At 32.2% G+C, this 12,744-nt stretch overlaps 2 protein-coding genes across 5 annotated transcripts in view; one reads left to right on the top strand and one right to left on the bottom strand.

Annotated features, from left to right (window-relative positions):
• The window catches only part of LOC115878352 (DNA-directed RNA polymerases I, II, and III subunit RPABC3), a 75,798-nt gene extending 67,813 nt beyond the window's left edge, over positions 1-7,985 (top strand). For all 4 annotated transcript variants that reach the window (XM_030894821.1, XM_030894822.1, XM_030894820.1 and 1 more), the window contains 2 exons: positions 839-1,022; positions 7,748-7,985. In XM_030894821.1, the coding sequence (XP_030750681.1) occupies positions 839-1,022; positions 7,748-7,865 (302 nt within the window). In that variant the 3' untranslated portion in view covers positions 7,866-7,985. The remainder of the gene's footprint in view (positions 1-838; positions 1,023-7,747) is intronic.
• A 59-nt stretch (positions 7,986-8,044) lies between these two features.
• LOC115878354 (V-type proton ATPase subunit G-like) lies at positions 8,045-12,101 on the bottom strand. Its single transcript, XM_030894824.1, has 3 exons — positions 11,922-12,101; positions 10,776-10,975; positions 8,045-8,271 (listed from the first exon to the last, which is right to left on the bottom strand). Exons 1-3 carry the CDS (start codon positions 12,004-12,006, stop codon positions 8,182-8,184), a joined length of 375 nt encoding a protein of 124 aa, XP_030750684.1. The 5' UTR covers positions 12,007-12,101; the 3' UTR covers positions 8,045-8,181.
• Between the last annotated feature and the right edge of the window lie 643 nt (positions 12,102-12,744).

The raw sequence follows: 12,744 nt of genomic DNA, 5'->3' as shown, positions 1-12,744 counted from the left end.
TTGTATAATGCATTTTTGTATGTTACTTATACCTTAATTTATTAGTGCCACACAACTATTGTGATAATTACAAGTATACCTATAGGCACAAAGAGAAAGTAAATATATAAAATTTACAGACCAAAACTTGGCTATCTGCTATATCAGTTGACAAAGGACGAAGCCACAATGCATTTAAATGTAAAATAAAAATATGTATACCGGATGCATCTCAAAAGTGGCTCACCCCTATAATTTATATATGACATAAATTAGGTTTGATTGACGTATTCAGTTCTTTTCGGCCACTTCCTGTTTCACCGAAAATGACTACAACTTTTGGTTTTTAAATGACACTCTCGGTATTTTTTTACTTTATTCAATAGAAAATGAAACTCTGAATAGAATGACATATTATCACCTATCAAAAAAGGACATTTTTGACATTTTCACTAATTTTTAATCAAAGAGCCTTGGAAAAATAGATTTGATCGTCTAATGTTTTTAGTGTCTTATCATCGGTCACTCTTTATTTCAGTGTCTTGTCATCAGTCAGTCAGTTTTTAGTGTTTTGTGAGCGGTCAGAAGATGCATGCCCAAATCGTATTCATTTTTACAAATAATTTGGTACCACACACTTGGTATTTCGAGTCAATTGTTATGAATCGTATGTTGCAATTTCAAATAAACAATATTCGCAAATGTCAAAAGTTGACATGATATGTCATTCCATTCAGACTGTCATTTTCACCGAGCGTGTCATATAAAAATTAAAAGTTGTGGTAATTTTGGCTACATTTCGATTAAGTATGTAGTATACAAAGCCTACATTTTCCATTAAAAACAGTTTTATTTTTAGGTGACAAGTTTCGTCTGGTACTAGCTACCACCTTAAGAGAAGATGGCTACCCAGATAGCGGTGATTGGAATCCTCAGGGCTTAGAAAGTGAAGGTTCCAGGGCTGACAGTTTTGAATATGTCATGTCTGGAAAGGTGTACAGAATAGAAGGCGACGAGGCTGCTATGGAACCATCCAGTAGACTGTGAGTGTTATTTTTTAAAACATTTTTAAAAATCGTTTGTCGCCGTAGGGAGAAAAATTAAAGATATGACAACGATAATAAAATAAGTTTAATTCATGTCTCCCAATATAATTTACGTATAAACATACCATACGAGCAAAAATAGAATTCCATTTGAGATATTCAGAGGTATTTTTCTTAAAAAAAATAAATAAGTTTGTAAATGATATTAATACGGAAAACAGAAAGAAAAATTTGATGGTCCGGAATTGGGGACCACCCTGTGTTTACTGAATGTTACAAACCGTGAACACAGCTGGTGGTATCTCAGTTTCTTTCCATTGTTTCCAACGCCCATCATCAGGAATATTCGTGGTAAGCTATTATTAGTACCTAGTTATTTTTAATACAACATTATTTAGAAAAAATAAAGGCCCAAATGAACAAAACAGAAAATGTTTGTAAAAAATATTTCGATAAATACAGGACAAATTAAACAGGTAACGACATCTAGCGATAATTACGTCATCTATATTGCTTACGTTCTCAAGTCCAACATTGTTGCCAAAAATAATGTACGCAATAAGAACAAGAAAAAAATCTTTTGTCCAGTATTCCTACAAAATATCAATGTTGCGTCGTGTTAACTTTTATTATCTTGAATTTAACTGTTTTAGTCATTGTTTTCTAATATTTTATTATAATAAAAATAACGAACACTATAATTAAAGGGAGTTATAGGAATTTAAACTTTACGTAAGAACATCTAATAATAATTCTAATTATAAAAATCATCGGTTGCATCTAGCGCTAACATGTGATTCGTTTTTGGCAGAGGTGATCGAATGGGGCTTACAAAAAATGCAGCGGCAATGTTGCCAGTTTTCGTGTAAAGTAGGGGGTTTTCAATCTATCAACATCAACACCATATATATTTCTGTATTATACTTCATAGATGATTGATTACGGTTTTTACAGACTTTAGAAATTGCAGTAAAAACTACGGAGCGATCCAAACTGATTAAAATAGTAATACATTGTTATAGGATTATGGGATTAGTATTCAACAGTACATAAATGGCAACGTTATTTAGAGCTGTTTTACTTCCGGTTGTAGTAAGAACTGGGCAGCTATTGGAGCTGTCTACTTTGACTAGCTGGTTCTGAGTCAGCCAGGTTCTGAGCTGCCACCCCTTCAATTGGTACCGATGCTAAAATAAATTTTATTATCGGTCGAAAGATTTTATCAAATTTGTCAATTCGCTGACGTCTATTTTCCTTCTTATAAATCAAGAACTATATCTTCCGACTTTGATATTTGCGAAATCGACACATTTTTCAATGTAAAAAATTAAGTTCCTTAATAGAACTGTAGTGTTCATCGTGGAAAAGTAATACAGTATAACTCCAGTAGGGCAGATAACGTTCCGGCATACGCCTGGATTATCGAGGTGTCCGAATTACTGGAGCTACGTAAATTTATTTCTTTAGAAAATGAAAAAACCCAAAAATTGTCAAAAATAACGTTTATTAATAAAAATTATAGATAAATACTGGTCCCTATAAAAACCTGATTCCGTTGCAGCACAGTATAAACAGTTAATCGGTCTTTCGATCTTTTAATATGGATCTGATTTTTCATCTTCATGAACTCATCTGCATTGTGTACTTGTTCTTTACATATTGTCATATCTAGAACAGCAGATCTAAACTTTTTCCTGAAACGGAATCACGGCAGTGATATCACTGGTGTAACATTTCGGGCCACATTCGTCAATAAAATGTGCTTCGTACCCTAACTTGAGTTTATTTAGTAATACATAACTTGCTAAAAATTCTGTTTTCGTTTGTGAAATTTCTGATGAAATAGGTAATCATTTCGTTGTTGTATTAGCCAGTTGTACAGTGGTATAGTTTTCCAACGATTCAGGGAAGATTCCGACAGATAATATCGAAAAAAATGGCAGAAAATACAGTTTACCTGTGATTTAAAATTGTAACTGTCACGGATACCCCCATTGAATATACTGTAGTTCAAGTTTAGATTAACTTCTGAATTATGTTTATTTGCCTTTAAAACAATACGCCATCGATAATGGTATTCCTTATGTGTATGCCTTTGAAATTATTTTGATATAAAAGTCATTATTTTATCCCTTTTGTTTAATCCGACGTTTTACTACTCACTTCCAATTTACCACACTGTATATTACATATCATTTAACAGCATGTTTTCAAAATTTATATTAAAAGCACCTAACCTAGCTTATATTTTTTATTTATTTTGAGTTGCGTATTCCATAATTAAATTAGAAAGCCTTCAGATTAAATACAGTTATCTCTAGTATTCGGTTTTGAGTCTCCTCACTACTATGGAAAAAGTAATTTAAAATATTATAAATAATCATATTTATTTTTTGGCTTGGTTTGACATTAGCGATAACAGCTCATGTAATATATAGTCAAATTTCTTAAATTTATTGCCAATAAAATGAGCAAAATCAGAATAGCCATTTATTTCAATCATTTTTGATCGCTTCGTGTAAAATCTTGAATTATAGAAAAAATAAGGCTTCTAGAGAAAAAAATTTTGGTGAGCGTGGCAACATGGCATTGGCACTGTCCACGGCCTCCGCGATCCTTTGCATAATAGCGCTCGCGTCGCCTATGCATCTCTCCGCTTATTTTAGGCCCGGGTCGGGATGCTCAGCTGTTTTCCCATGTCGCCCTCCCCAGCCACTTTGATTTTTCCACCATGCGGATAACAATTACCAACCAGCGGTGAGTCAGTCTCAAGTCAGTTTTATCAGATTATTCATTCCGGTTAGACATGGAAGACAAAATCTACCTTAGAAATTTGTATATATGTATAAACTATTTTGAGTAGGCTGGTGCATGTCTTGTCTTTTATTAGTTCTATTTCGGGTGTTTTTGTGTTATTATAATTAGTTTTTTTGTGATTTTGTTTTTTTTTTCGTTATGTAAAAGCACTAATTACAATTGTTATAACCTGTTTTTTTTTACTAACTAAAATAGAGGCTTGTGTATTTTTAGATATTTTCAACACTTAATGTTCAATTTACGTAACGCAAACTAAAGGCAAGGTTAACTCAACCTTATTTTGTCCCCTTATTACATAAAATCCGATAATACAATTTGGGAATTGTACCAAAAAAACATAGACGTAACACTTATCGTGAGTCAAAAAAAATAAAAACAGGTTGATTTAAATTTGCGCGAACAATGTTGCCGCATGCTTCTTGATTTTCCCCTTTCTCACTTACTTTCTCTCTGTTACTTTTTAGGTTATTTACTGGCTTTCGGTGTTGGACGTTAGAGGGCGTATAGTATAAGCGACGCGGCGGGCCTCGTGCCAGTGGTGCGTTTGCACATGCGTGTTTGTAACCTGTAAATGCACTATCTGGTACGACAGCCCGTCGCTGTCTAGACTGCTTGCAGTGTTGTCAGACGTAGTTGTTGTTTTTGAGGGCGCGCACGGCACTGTATTTTTAGTTTTCTTATTTTTATTATTGAAAATGTTTGTTGGGCCTTATTTTTTTCTTTTTTATATAATTTATTTGTATTACATTTACTGTTATGATATTTATATCTAGTTTTAGATTTATTGTAATTATAGTTATTATAAGAATTGTTAATAAAGAATGCATTGTTTAATTTTGTTTCTTTATTACGTAATATGAAAATGTCGATAAAAATCACAATAAATATCGATTTTTGAAATAGGATGTGCTGAACAATTATTAACGAAGTTGTTAAAAATCTGTATTGATTTTAGTAAGTAAATTTTGAACTGCACATTATTGAAAAATACTTCCAATTAAACTACCTAAGTCAATAATTTGCTGTATTAGAGTTTTGAAAAAGCTTTAAATGTGTAGAAATTTTAATATAAATATGTCATAATTCAAGTGCTCAATATAAAATATGGTATTTTGGGGTAAAAAATATACTACATTCCATTTGAATTACTACATCTTTAGTGTAAATATATATTTTAATTACCCTGTACAGGGTGTTCTTCAACGACATGCTAATATTTAAGGGGGTGATTCTTGGTCCTAATCTAAGAGAAAAACTTCATATGAATGTATGTTCTAAACATCATAATTTCTGAGATACAAGATGGTAAAGTTTTCTAAAAAAAACTTTTTTTCACAATAACTCTGATTTCATTATAGATATTTTTATGAAACTTACTTAATAACACGTTTCTATGCATCAAAATACCTTTTTTGGTTTACAAAGAATTATATATATATATATTATTATATTATATTGTATTTATTTCAACCAGTGCCGTCGTCCATATGGGTTTTATATTGAATATTTTTGGAGAAAAAAGTGGTACACCCCCACTGACACTTCTTAAGATAAAAATTATCTTCAAAATCTCCATTCGTTTCTAAATATTTTTATCTCTTGATTTTTTAGTCCAACGCATAGTTTTTGCTTAAAAAATTAAAATCAGTTTATTTCAGTGTCAGTTGTATATCAAAATATGCATTTTGATGCATGGAAGACGTGTACTTATCAAATATAATATTAGAGATATTTTGAAAAAAAAAATAGAAAATTTTACCACCCTGTATCTGAAAAGTTAAGATGTTTAGGACATATATTCATATGAAGTTTTTTTTCTTAGAATAGGTCCAAGAATCGCCTCATTAAATATTAGCCTGTCATTAAGGAACACCCTGTATATTATGTAAAGAAAAATATTTTCAAAATGCGTGCTACTACGTGTATTTTACCAAAAAAACTATAGCAGTGAAAATTTCAACGCAATATAAAAGTTTTTCCCTGTCGGTTCCCTTTCTGGGGCCACTCTACATATTCTACAGATGATAATTGTATAACGATGCGTACGGTGGCAGTGTGGTTAGCTGGTTGTGTCATTTACCCACGACCACTATCCATACTTCCGTCGCGTGTATCGTTGAAGCGACCTCTACCAGTGCTTCCGTCAACTTAAAACTAACTCTAAATAATGTCCAAAGAAAATTATATTACTATTCAAAAACTACATCAAGAAAACCGATATTCGTATTATTTTTAATTTAATAAGAAGCCTATACCATTATTATACAATCAACTTTTTCTGCTATGATCCTATGCTTAAGGTTGAATTTAAAGCTGGGTGTTCACGGGTCAATATCGAAAATGTAAACACAGTTTCGGATTGCCGAAATAGCCGAGGTATCTATGTTGCTTCTTTTATTTGAAAGAGTGGTGTTGGGGAGTATTGGAGAATTGTTTTCGCCATTTTGTACCAACTTTTTAATCGATTGAGTCACAAATGCAACACAAATCGACCCGTGAACATGCGGCTTAAACTGTTCCTACACGATGCTACAAACGTTGGAGGCATCATTTGGCATAGGCTTCGACAATATTGCAATTCCCAAGTGTGTCTCCTTCACGATGTGACAAATGTTCATATGTCCAATGTTGGAAGGTGTTTGAGACATCGTGTGGGACCGACTTTAAACAAGTACAGGAAATATCTTTAGGATTCAATGTAATCTCAGTTTTATACTGTATTATCGAAAAAAAACGGCGTCCAGTTGGCTTGGAAAACCAAACAACCAACCATGGATATGTATATCTGTTACGCTCAATAGTCGAATTCTAAAAATACGCAAATCTAGTTTTGAGCAAGGAATATTTCCCAAACCCGAAAAACCAACTAACTAATGAATTAAGACCCTCCAAATAACCACGCTAACCAACTCGCCAAATAACTAAACCAATCCAACCAAAAAGAGTGAAACCAATGCAATCAAATAACACTATAAGCAAAAAAAATAATCGAATAAAATTATTTTTTTGGGTTGGGAAATATTCCTTGCTCAAAACTAGATTTGCGTATTTTTCTCGGGCATTGCCGGAATTCGACTATTGAGCGTAATATATCTGTTACGGTTAAGGTCCGATGTCCAGTTAATGTCGAAATTACCCGGTTAATCTCGAGAATAACACACAACAAATGCTGTCCTCCTTTCACGCAGTTAAGCAGCTCTGAACTGTTCTAGAACGCGATACTCTCACTCCATTCAGTTGAGTCATAAAGTTCCAGAACTGTTCCGCGCCATATGGAGGCACCAAGCTATCGCGCACCGCTCCTTTCAGAACAGTTCTCGAGTAGCCCCAGGGCGTAAAGCCCGGAACTCGAAGTTCGCGAATGGAGGACAGCAAAACCCACCAAAAACATAACCTCACCCAAACATTAACATGTTGATGTCGACATTAACCGGACATCGGACTTTAACCGTAACATATCCATAGAATTTGCAGATGTGTATTCTATGGATATACATATCCATAAAATATGCGTCTGTATATCCTATGGATACACATATCCATGCTTGGCTGTTAGCGAATGACGGCACAACGATCTTAATTTTGGCACAACGATCTTCATTTTATAGCTATCGCTGACTCCTTTTTTCCAATCATACTGTACTTGTAAACTCGTTAACACATTAACTTTTTATTTATCTCTTAAATAAACCCCACATTATACCGGAGGATTGGAAAAAAACAGCGTCCAGTTGGCTTGGAAATTACTATCCCCATCTCATTCTCCATATAATTTTATATATAAAATGACAGCGATCTTCATTTCATAGCCATCGCTGACACCGTTTTTTTTTCGATCATATTGTACCTTCTATAGTAATCATAGTAATTTTTTTATACGATTTTGATATTATTTATATTTTTAGGGCCGCCTATGTATCGTTTGGGGGACTTCTGATGAGACTACAAGGAGATGCTAACAATCTACATAGTTTTGAGGTGGATCAACACATGTATTTACTTATGAAGAAGATTTTTATGTAATGATGAAAAGAAAACAATGCCTTCCAATTTTTAAGAATATTGTGTTCACTAGAAGTTTAAGATTTTATACATATGCAAATGAAACTATTTATAATTAAATAACCTTTGGTACAATAGAAATATAGTGTTTTTTTTGTTAATGAATACAATAATAAGTTCCCGAGAGTACATAGGACAAAAAAAATAGAGAGCATTTTATTCTATACATATACAAAATCTAGAAAAGACTAGTGTAAAAGAAATGTAACATGTTATTTTACATATTAATAAAAAATCTAATCACAGATAAAAAATGTTATCTGTGGTATAATACACATTAGATCTTATTGAAACTCCTCATGATAAAGTAATTTCTGTGTACTTCTGGTGTGATATCCACTGCCAAACTGATCAGCTCCTTAATTACCTAAAAAATTAACTTTATTCTCTGAATCTACAGGGTTGCCCGAACTGTATTCCGGAAACTTCGGCAGCATATTTTGCTGACAAAAATAAGTAAAAAAGTTGGTATAAATGGTTGCCTAAAATGCTTAATTTCGGAGATACAGGGTGTAGAAGTATTTTTATTTCGATTTTTTGCAAATAATTTCTGAAGCAATGGATAAAAATTTGTGTCTGGGGGTTTACTGACATGAGAAATTTAATTTTGATGTCAATATGATGTGTTTTAATTGTTTTGAAGAGTAATAACTTTTCGTTCGTACCTGTAAAACTACTAATTGAAGAAATATACATTTCCGTCATTTTCTACGTAGAAAATGTTTCTTGGTAAAAATCGCTACCGTTCTCAAGATATTTAGAATGGATATAGTCACTAACATCATTATTGACTAAAAATAAACATGTTGAGTAGATAGCAATACTTAAAATAATTTTATTTTATGTCTATGGTAGATAGTGACTGAAATGATTAATTTGGATACTTTTTATTTTTTTAAATTAATCATAAATTTTTCATCAAAAATTTGAAGATAAAACAGTTTCTGTTGGACTTTTGGTTCAAAAACATTTCAAATTTATTATTTCAGTCTAATAACTATTTAGTCCACATGTTTAATTTATATCAGTGACAGGGCCGGATCTACCTAAGGGCTGTTTGGGCTGCAGCCCAGGGCCCCGAAGTTACAAGGGGCCCCCAGACCCCGCTAAAAACAATAGACCCATAGGTGGGAACTGTTGAATCGTGAAATAAAATTAAAATTCACGTTAAAAAGTTTAAGCCAGACCAGATGGTTTTGCCACTATGATGCTGTCAAAGCCTTAAAAATAATTATGATGACATTATAAAAATGTTCGAAAGTTTCAGCGAAAATGAGATTGAGAAAGTTGATTTCCGGAAAGAGGCACGAAATTTATTCAATAAAATGGCGAAACTCGAGACTGCAATTTTGATTATCTTTTGGGAAGGACTTCTGCAGAGATTTCATTTAGTTAATAAAAAAATACGCCTGGTTTAGACATTTGTGAAGGCAACAAGTTAATTGTGTCATTAAAAGACTTTGTGAACAACATACGATACCGATCAGATCAAAAGCTAAAGGAATACGAAGAGAAAGCTAAAAATTAAGTACTAGTGTGGGGATAGACTACAATGACGTAAACAAGAGACGCATTATTCCAAAATTTTCAGATAAGTCTACAGGTGAATTCTCAGTATATGGCGCAGAAAGAAGAAAGATTTAAAAGAGACGCGTTAAACGTTACGTTGGATAAGCTGATTATGGATTTAAATAAAAGGAGCCAAGTCTATGAGACAAATATAGCAAAAAATTCAAATTTTTCATGGATTTGCAAGACAAAAATATCGAAAACATAGATTTGGAAATTGCACGTCATATTATTGATTACTATCCGGATGACGTAGACGAGCATTTAGTGAATGAGTGCATTCAATTAAAATCGTACTGACTCCAATCTAAGCCAGAGTCTTACACCTCTTGCAGTGACATTTTTATGCTCATGTATGAAAATAAACTTATTGACGTGTTCCCTCACTGCTATACCATTTTAAAGATTTTTTTATCATTGCCAATCACTAGCTGTGAAGCAAAACGCTCCTTCTCCAAGATGTCCTATGTAGAAAATAAATATAGGACAACAATGTCGAACCATCGACTAAATAATTTATCACTTCTTTCCATAAACTGTGATCTAACAAAAGACTTGCAATGTGATGGCCAAATAACTGTCAATTTCTGTGACTGCAACCTATCAATTTCTTTTACTAATTAATAATAAATAAATAAAATTGTTTTATTGTTTTTTTTTGTATTCTTATATAATATCACTATTTCGGTTTCTCTCTCACCCAAAGGTTGCCTGGAAGAGATTGCTACCACAGCAATAAGTCGCCTTTTGTACAACTAATACTTGCGTAGATTTAAGTAACATTTATGTTTTTTTTTGTGCAATAAAGAATATATAATAATAATATATCATTATAGAAACAGTTTTTTGACATGGCTATTAGTTGAGTACTTAGGTAGGCCCCTAAGTAGTTTCAGCCCAGGGCCCCACAAATTCACGATCCGCCCCTGATCAGTGATGACCTTAGATTAAGAATAAAAGTGATAACAGGTATTGATAACGATGATTCTTGAAATATCTTAAGAACCATTACTCGTCACGATTTTGACCAAGCGACGTTTTTTACGTAGAAAATGTCGTAAATGTATATTTTTTTGCTCACTGGTTTTATGCAGGTATGGACGAAAAGTTATTATTCTTCGAACCAGTTAAAAAATAAAATCGAAATAAAAATGAAACTTGTACACCCTGTATCTCCGAAACTGAGCATTTTAGGACAAATGTACATTTATACGAACGTTTTTACTTATCTTATCTGCAGAATATGCTGCCAAAAATTCCGGAATACAGTTCAGACCACCCTGTATATTTTTAAAATTTTACCTGGTCCTTATTATCTTGTACCAGTTTTTCCATGTTCTGAAGATACACTTGCGTGTCTTTATCGATTCTCGCGGCTACATCCTCTTTAGAGCCCATATGACGGGCCTCGTATTCTCTAAATTGGCGTTCCCTTTCATTACGGTAAGCCTCAATTTCCGCTTGAGCCTCATCTCGAGCTTGCTTGATACGCTTCACTTTACCTAAAATAGTTTAAACAATAAATAATTACTTCAGACAGAAATACAAAGTGATAAAAAAAAACGGCGTCAATGATGAAATGAAAAACAGCGTCAAAGCTATGAAATGAAGATCGCTGTCATTTTACGTGTAAAATTATATCGTTATTTCGTTATTTCAAAGCCGTTTTTTCTCCATCATACGGTATTTAAACTAAGTTATACTGTTCTGAGACCAAACACTTGTATAGTTGGTTGTCTATAATTAAAGAATTTGCTTATATTTTTACTCTTCTAAACAGTACAGATCAAAAGTTATGTTCTGTATACTAAAATAAATTAACTGCGATCATAATTTGTCATCGTATATGGCGCGTTTTTGCAATTAAGTGCACAAATATTGCATTTTAATTGTTATTTAATAGAGACATATTTGTCCTGTTTACATTTAGAAAAACTGCCTGGTTGTCTGAAAGATACATATATATTACCCTTGATATTGCGTAATATTATTAGGAAAAAACCGAAATTTTGACAATAAAAAATGTATTATAAAATATATATTAATTTAGAAATTGTTATTGGTATATTTAATGTCAATTTTGAATTGTTTTTGTAGCATGATGCGCAAAATTGATGCATTCCTTCAGAATATTTGAAATGGTGCGCATTAGTAAATATACAAATATATAATATAATAGAATTTTAAAATAATTATAATAGTATATTTTGACAAACTTTATGCGAATGAAATATTTTTATTTCCAATTTTTCAAATATCCTTAAATCAATATTCTTTATTATGTTATTAAAATATACTAAAACTCAGGTGTGCTGTTATACCCCACATTAGATAGTTTAAAAATAAGTTCAAAATATACTTATTTATAAATATATCGGCGACATATGAAAACACACGACTGAAATCTATAATTAACTGCTCTAATGGTCTTACGTTTAAAAAACTTACGTTTTCTAGCTTCCGCAACTTTTTCAGCGGCTCTTTTTTCAGCAGCCAACAATTGCTGGATGCCTTGTGTCTGATGGCTGGCCATTTTTTCGAATAAACTTTTTAGGAACGCTAATTTTTGACGCGGAAATGCCAATATAACTTATAACAGCCATTCAATTGGTAAATTGGAAGCGTATGGAGGGGGATTTGGCGCCATAAGGTTTAAAATATTTAAAATGGGTATCTTTAGTTGCATAACACACGGTTTTAAAACATGCTTATTAGGTTGCCTAACTATGATTCGCTATAGCTATAGACTAGGCACAGGATTACAAGGTATCTCATATCTCATTATTCTTTGTTTTTATTAACACTATTTTATCACATTATTTGTTTATTTATTTGTGTACTTACAAATGATCATAATATACTAAAAAACTACATACATATTTGGAACAAGTAATACTAGCATTACTTTAGATTTGACTTATGAATTATTAAAAGTATGTGCTATTGTAGATTTATTCTTTGAGTAGCTGATGTCTCAAGACGATGAATGGGGCCCCAAGTCCAGAACCAAAAAACAGAATAAAATAGGCCGTCAATTTGTAACGGTTGTTGATGGAAAAAGGCAAATTCTGAAAAAAAAAGCAGTGATTAATTTTTAGATTTCGAAGTATCAGAACTTTAAAAAAATTCTAAAAAACAGCTATATACTTTCAGATCATAACATAAATTCTGTTCTTTTAAAATATAACTAAATTACTATGAGAAAATATTTTTTTTTTTAGATTTCGAAGTATCAGAACTTTAAAAAAATTCTAAAAAATAACTATATACT

This window comes from Sitophilus oryzae, unplaced genomic scaffold (assembly GCF_002938485.1).
Source record: "Sitophilus oryzae breed Bouriz unplaced genomic scaffold, Soryzae_2.0 scaffold_1508_pilon_pilon, whole genome shotgun sequence".
NCBI lineage: Eukaryota > Metazoa > Arthropoda > Insecta > Coleoptera > Curculionidae > Sitophilus > Sitophilus oryzae.
The sequence above is the reverse complement of the archived record's forward strand: the minus strand, read 5'-3'. Positions and strand labels throughout refer to the sequence as shown.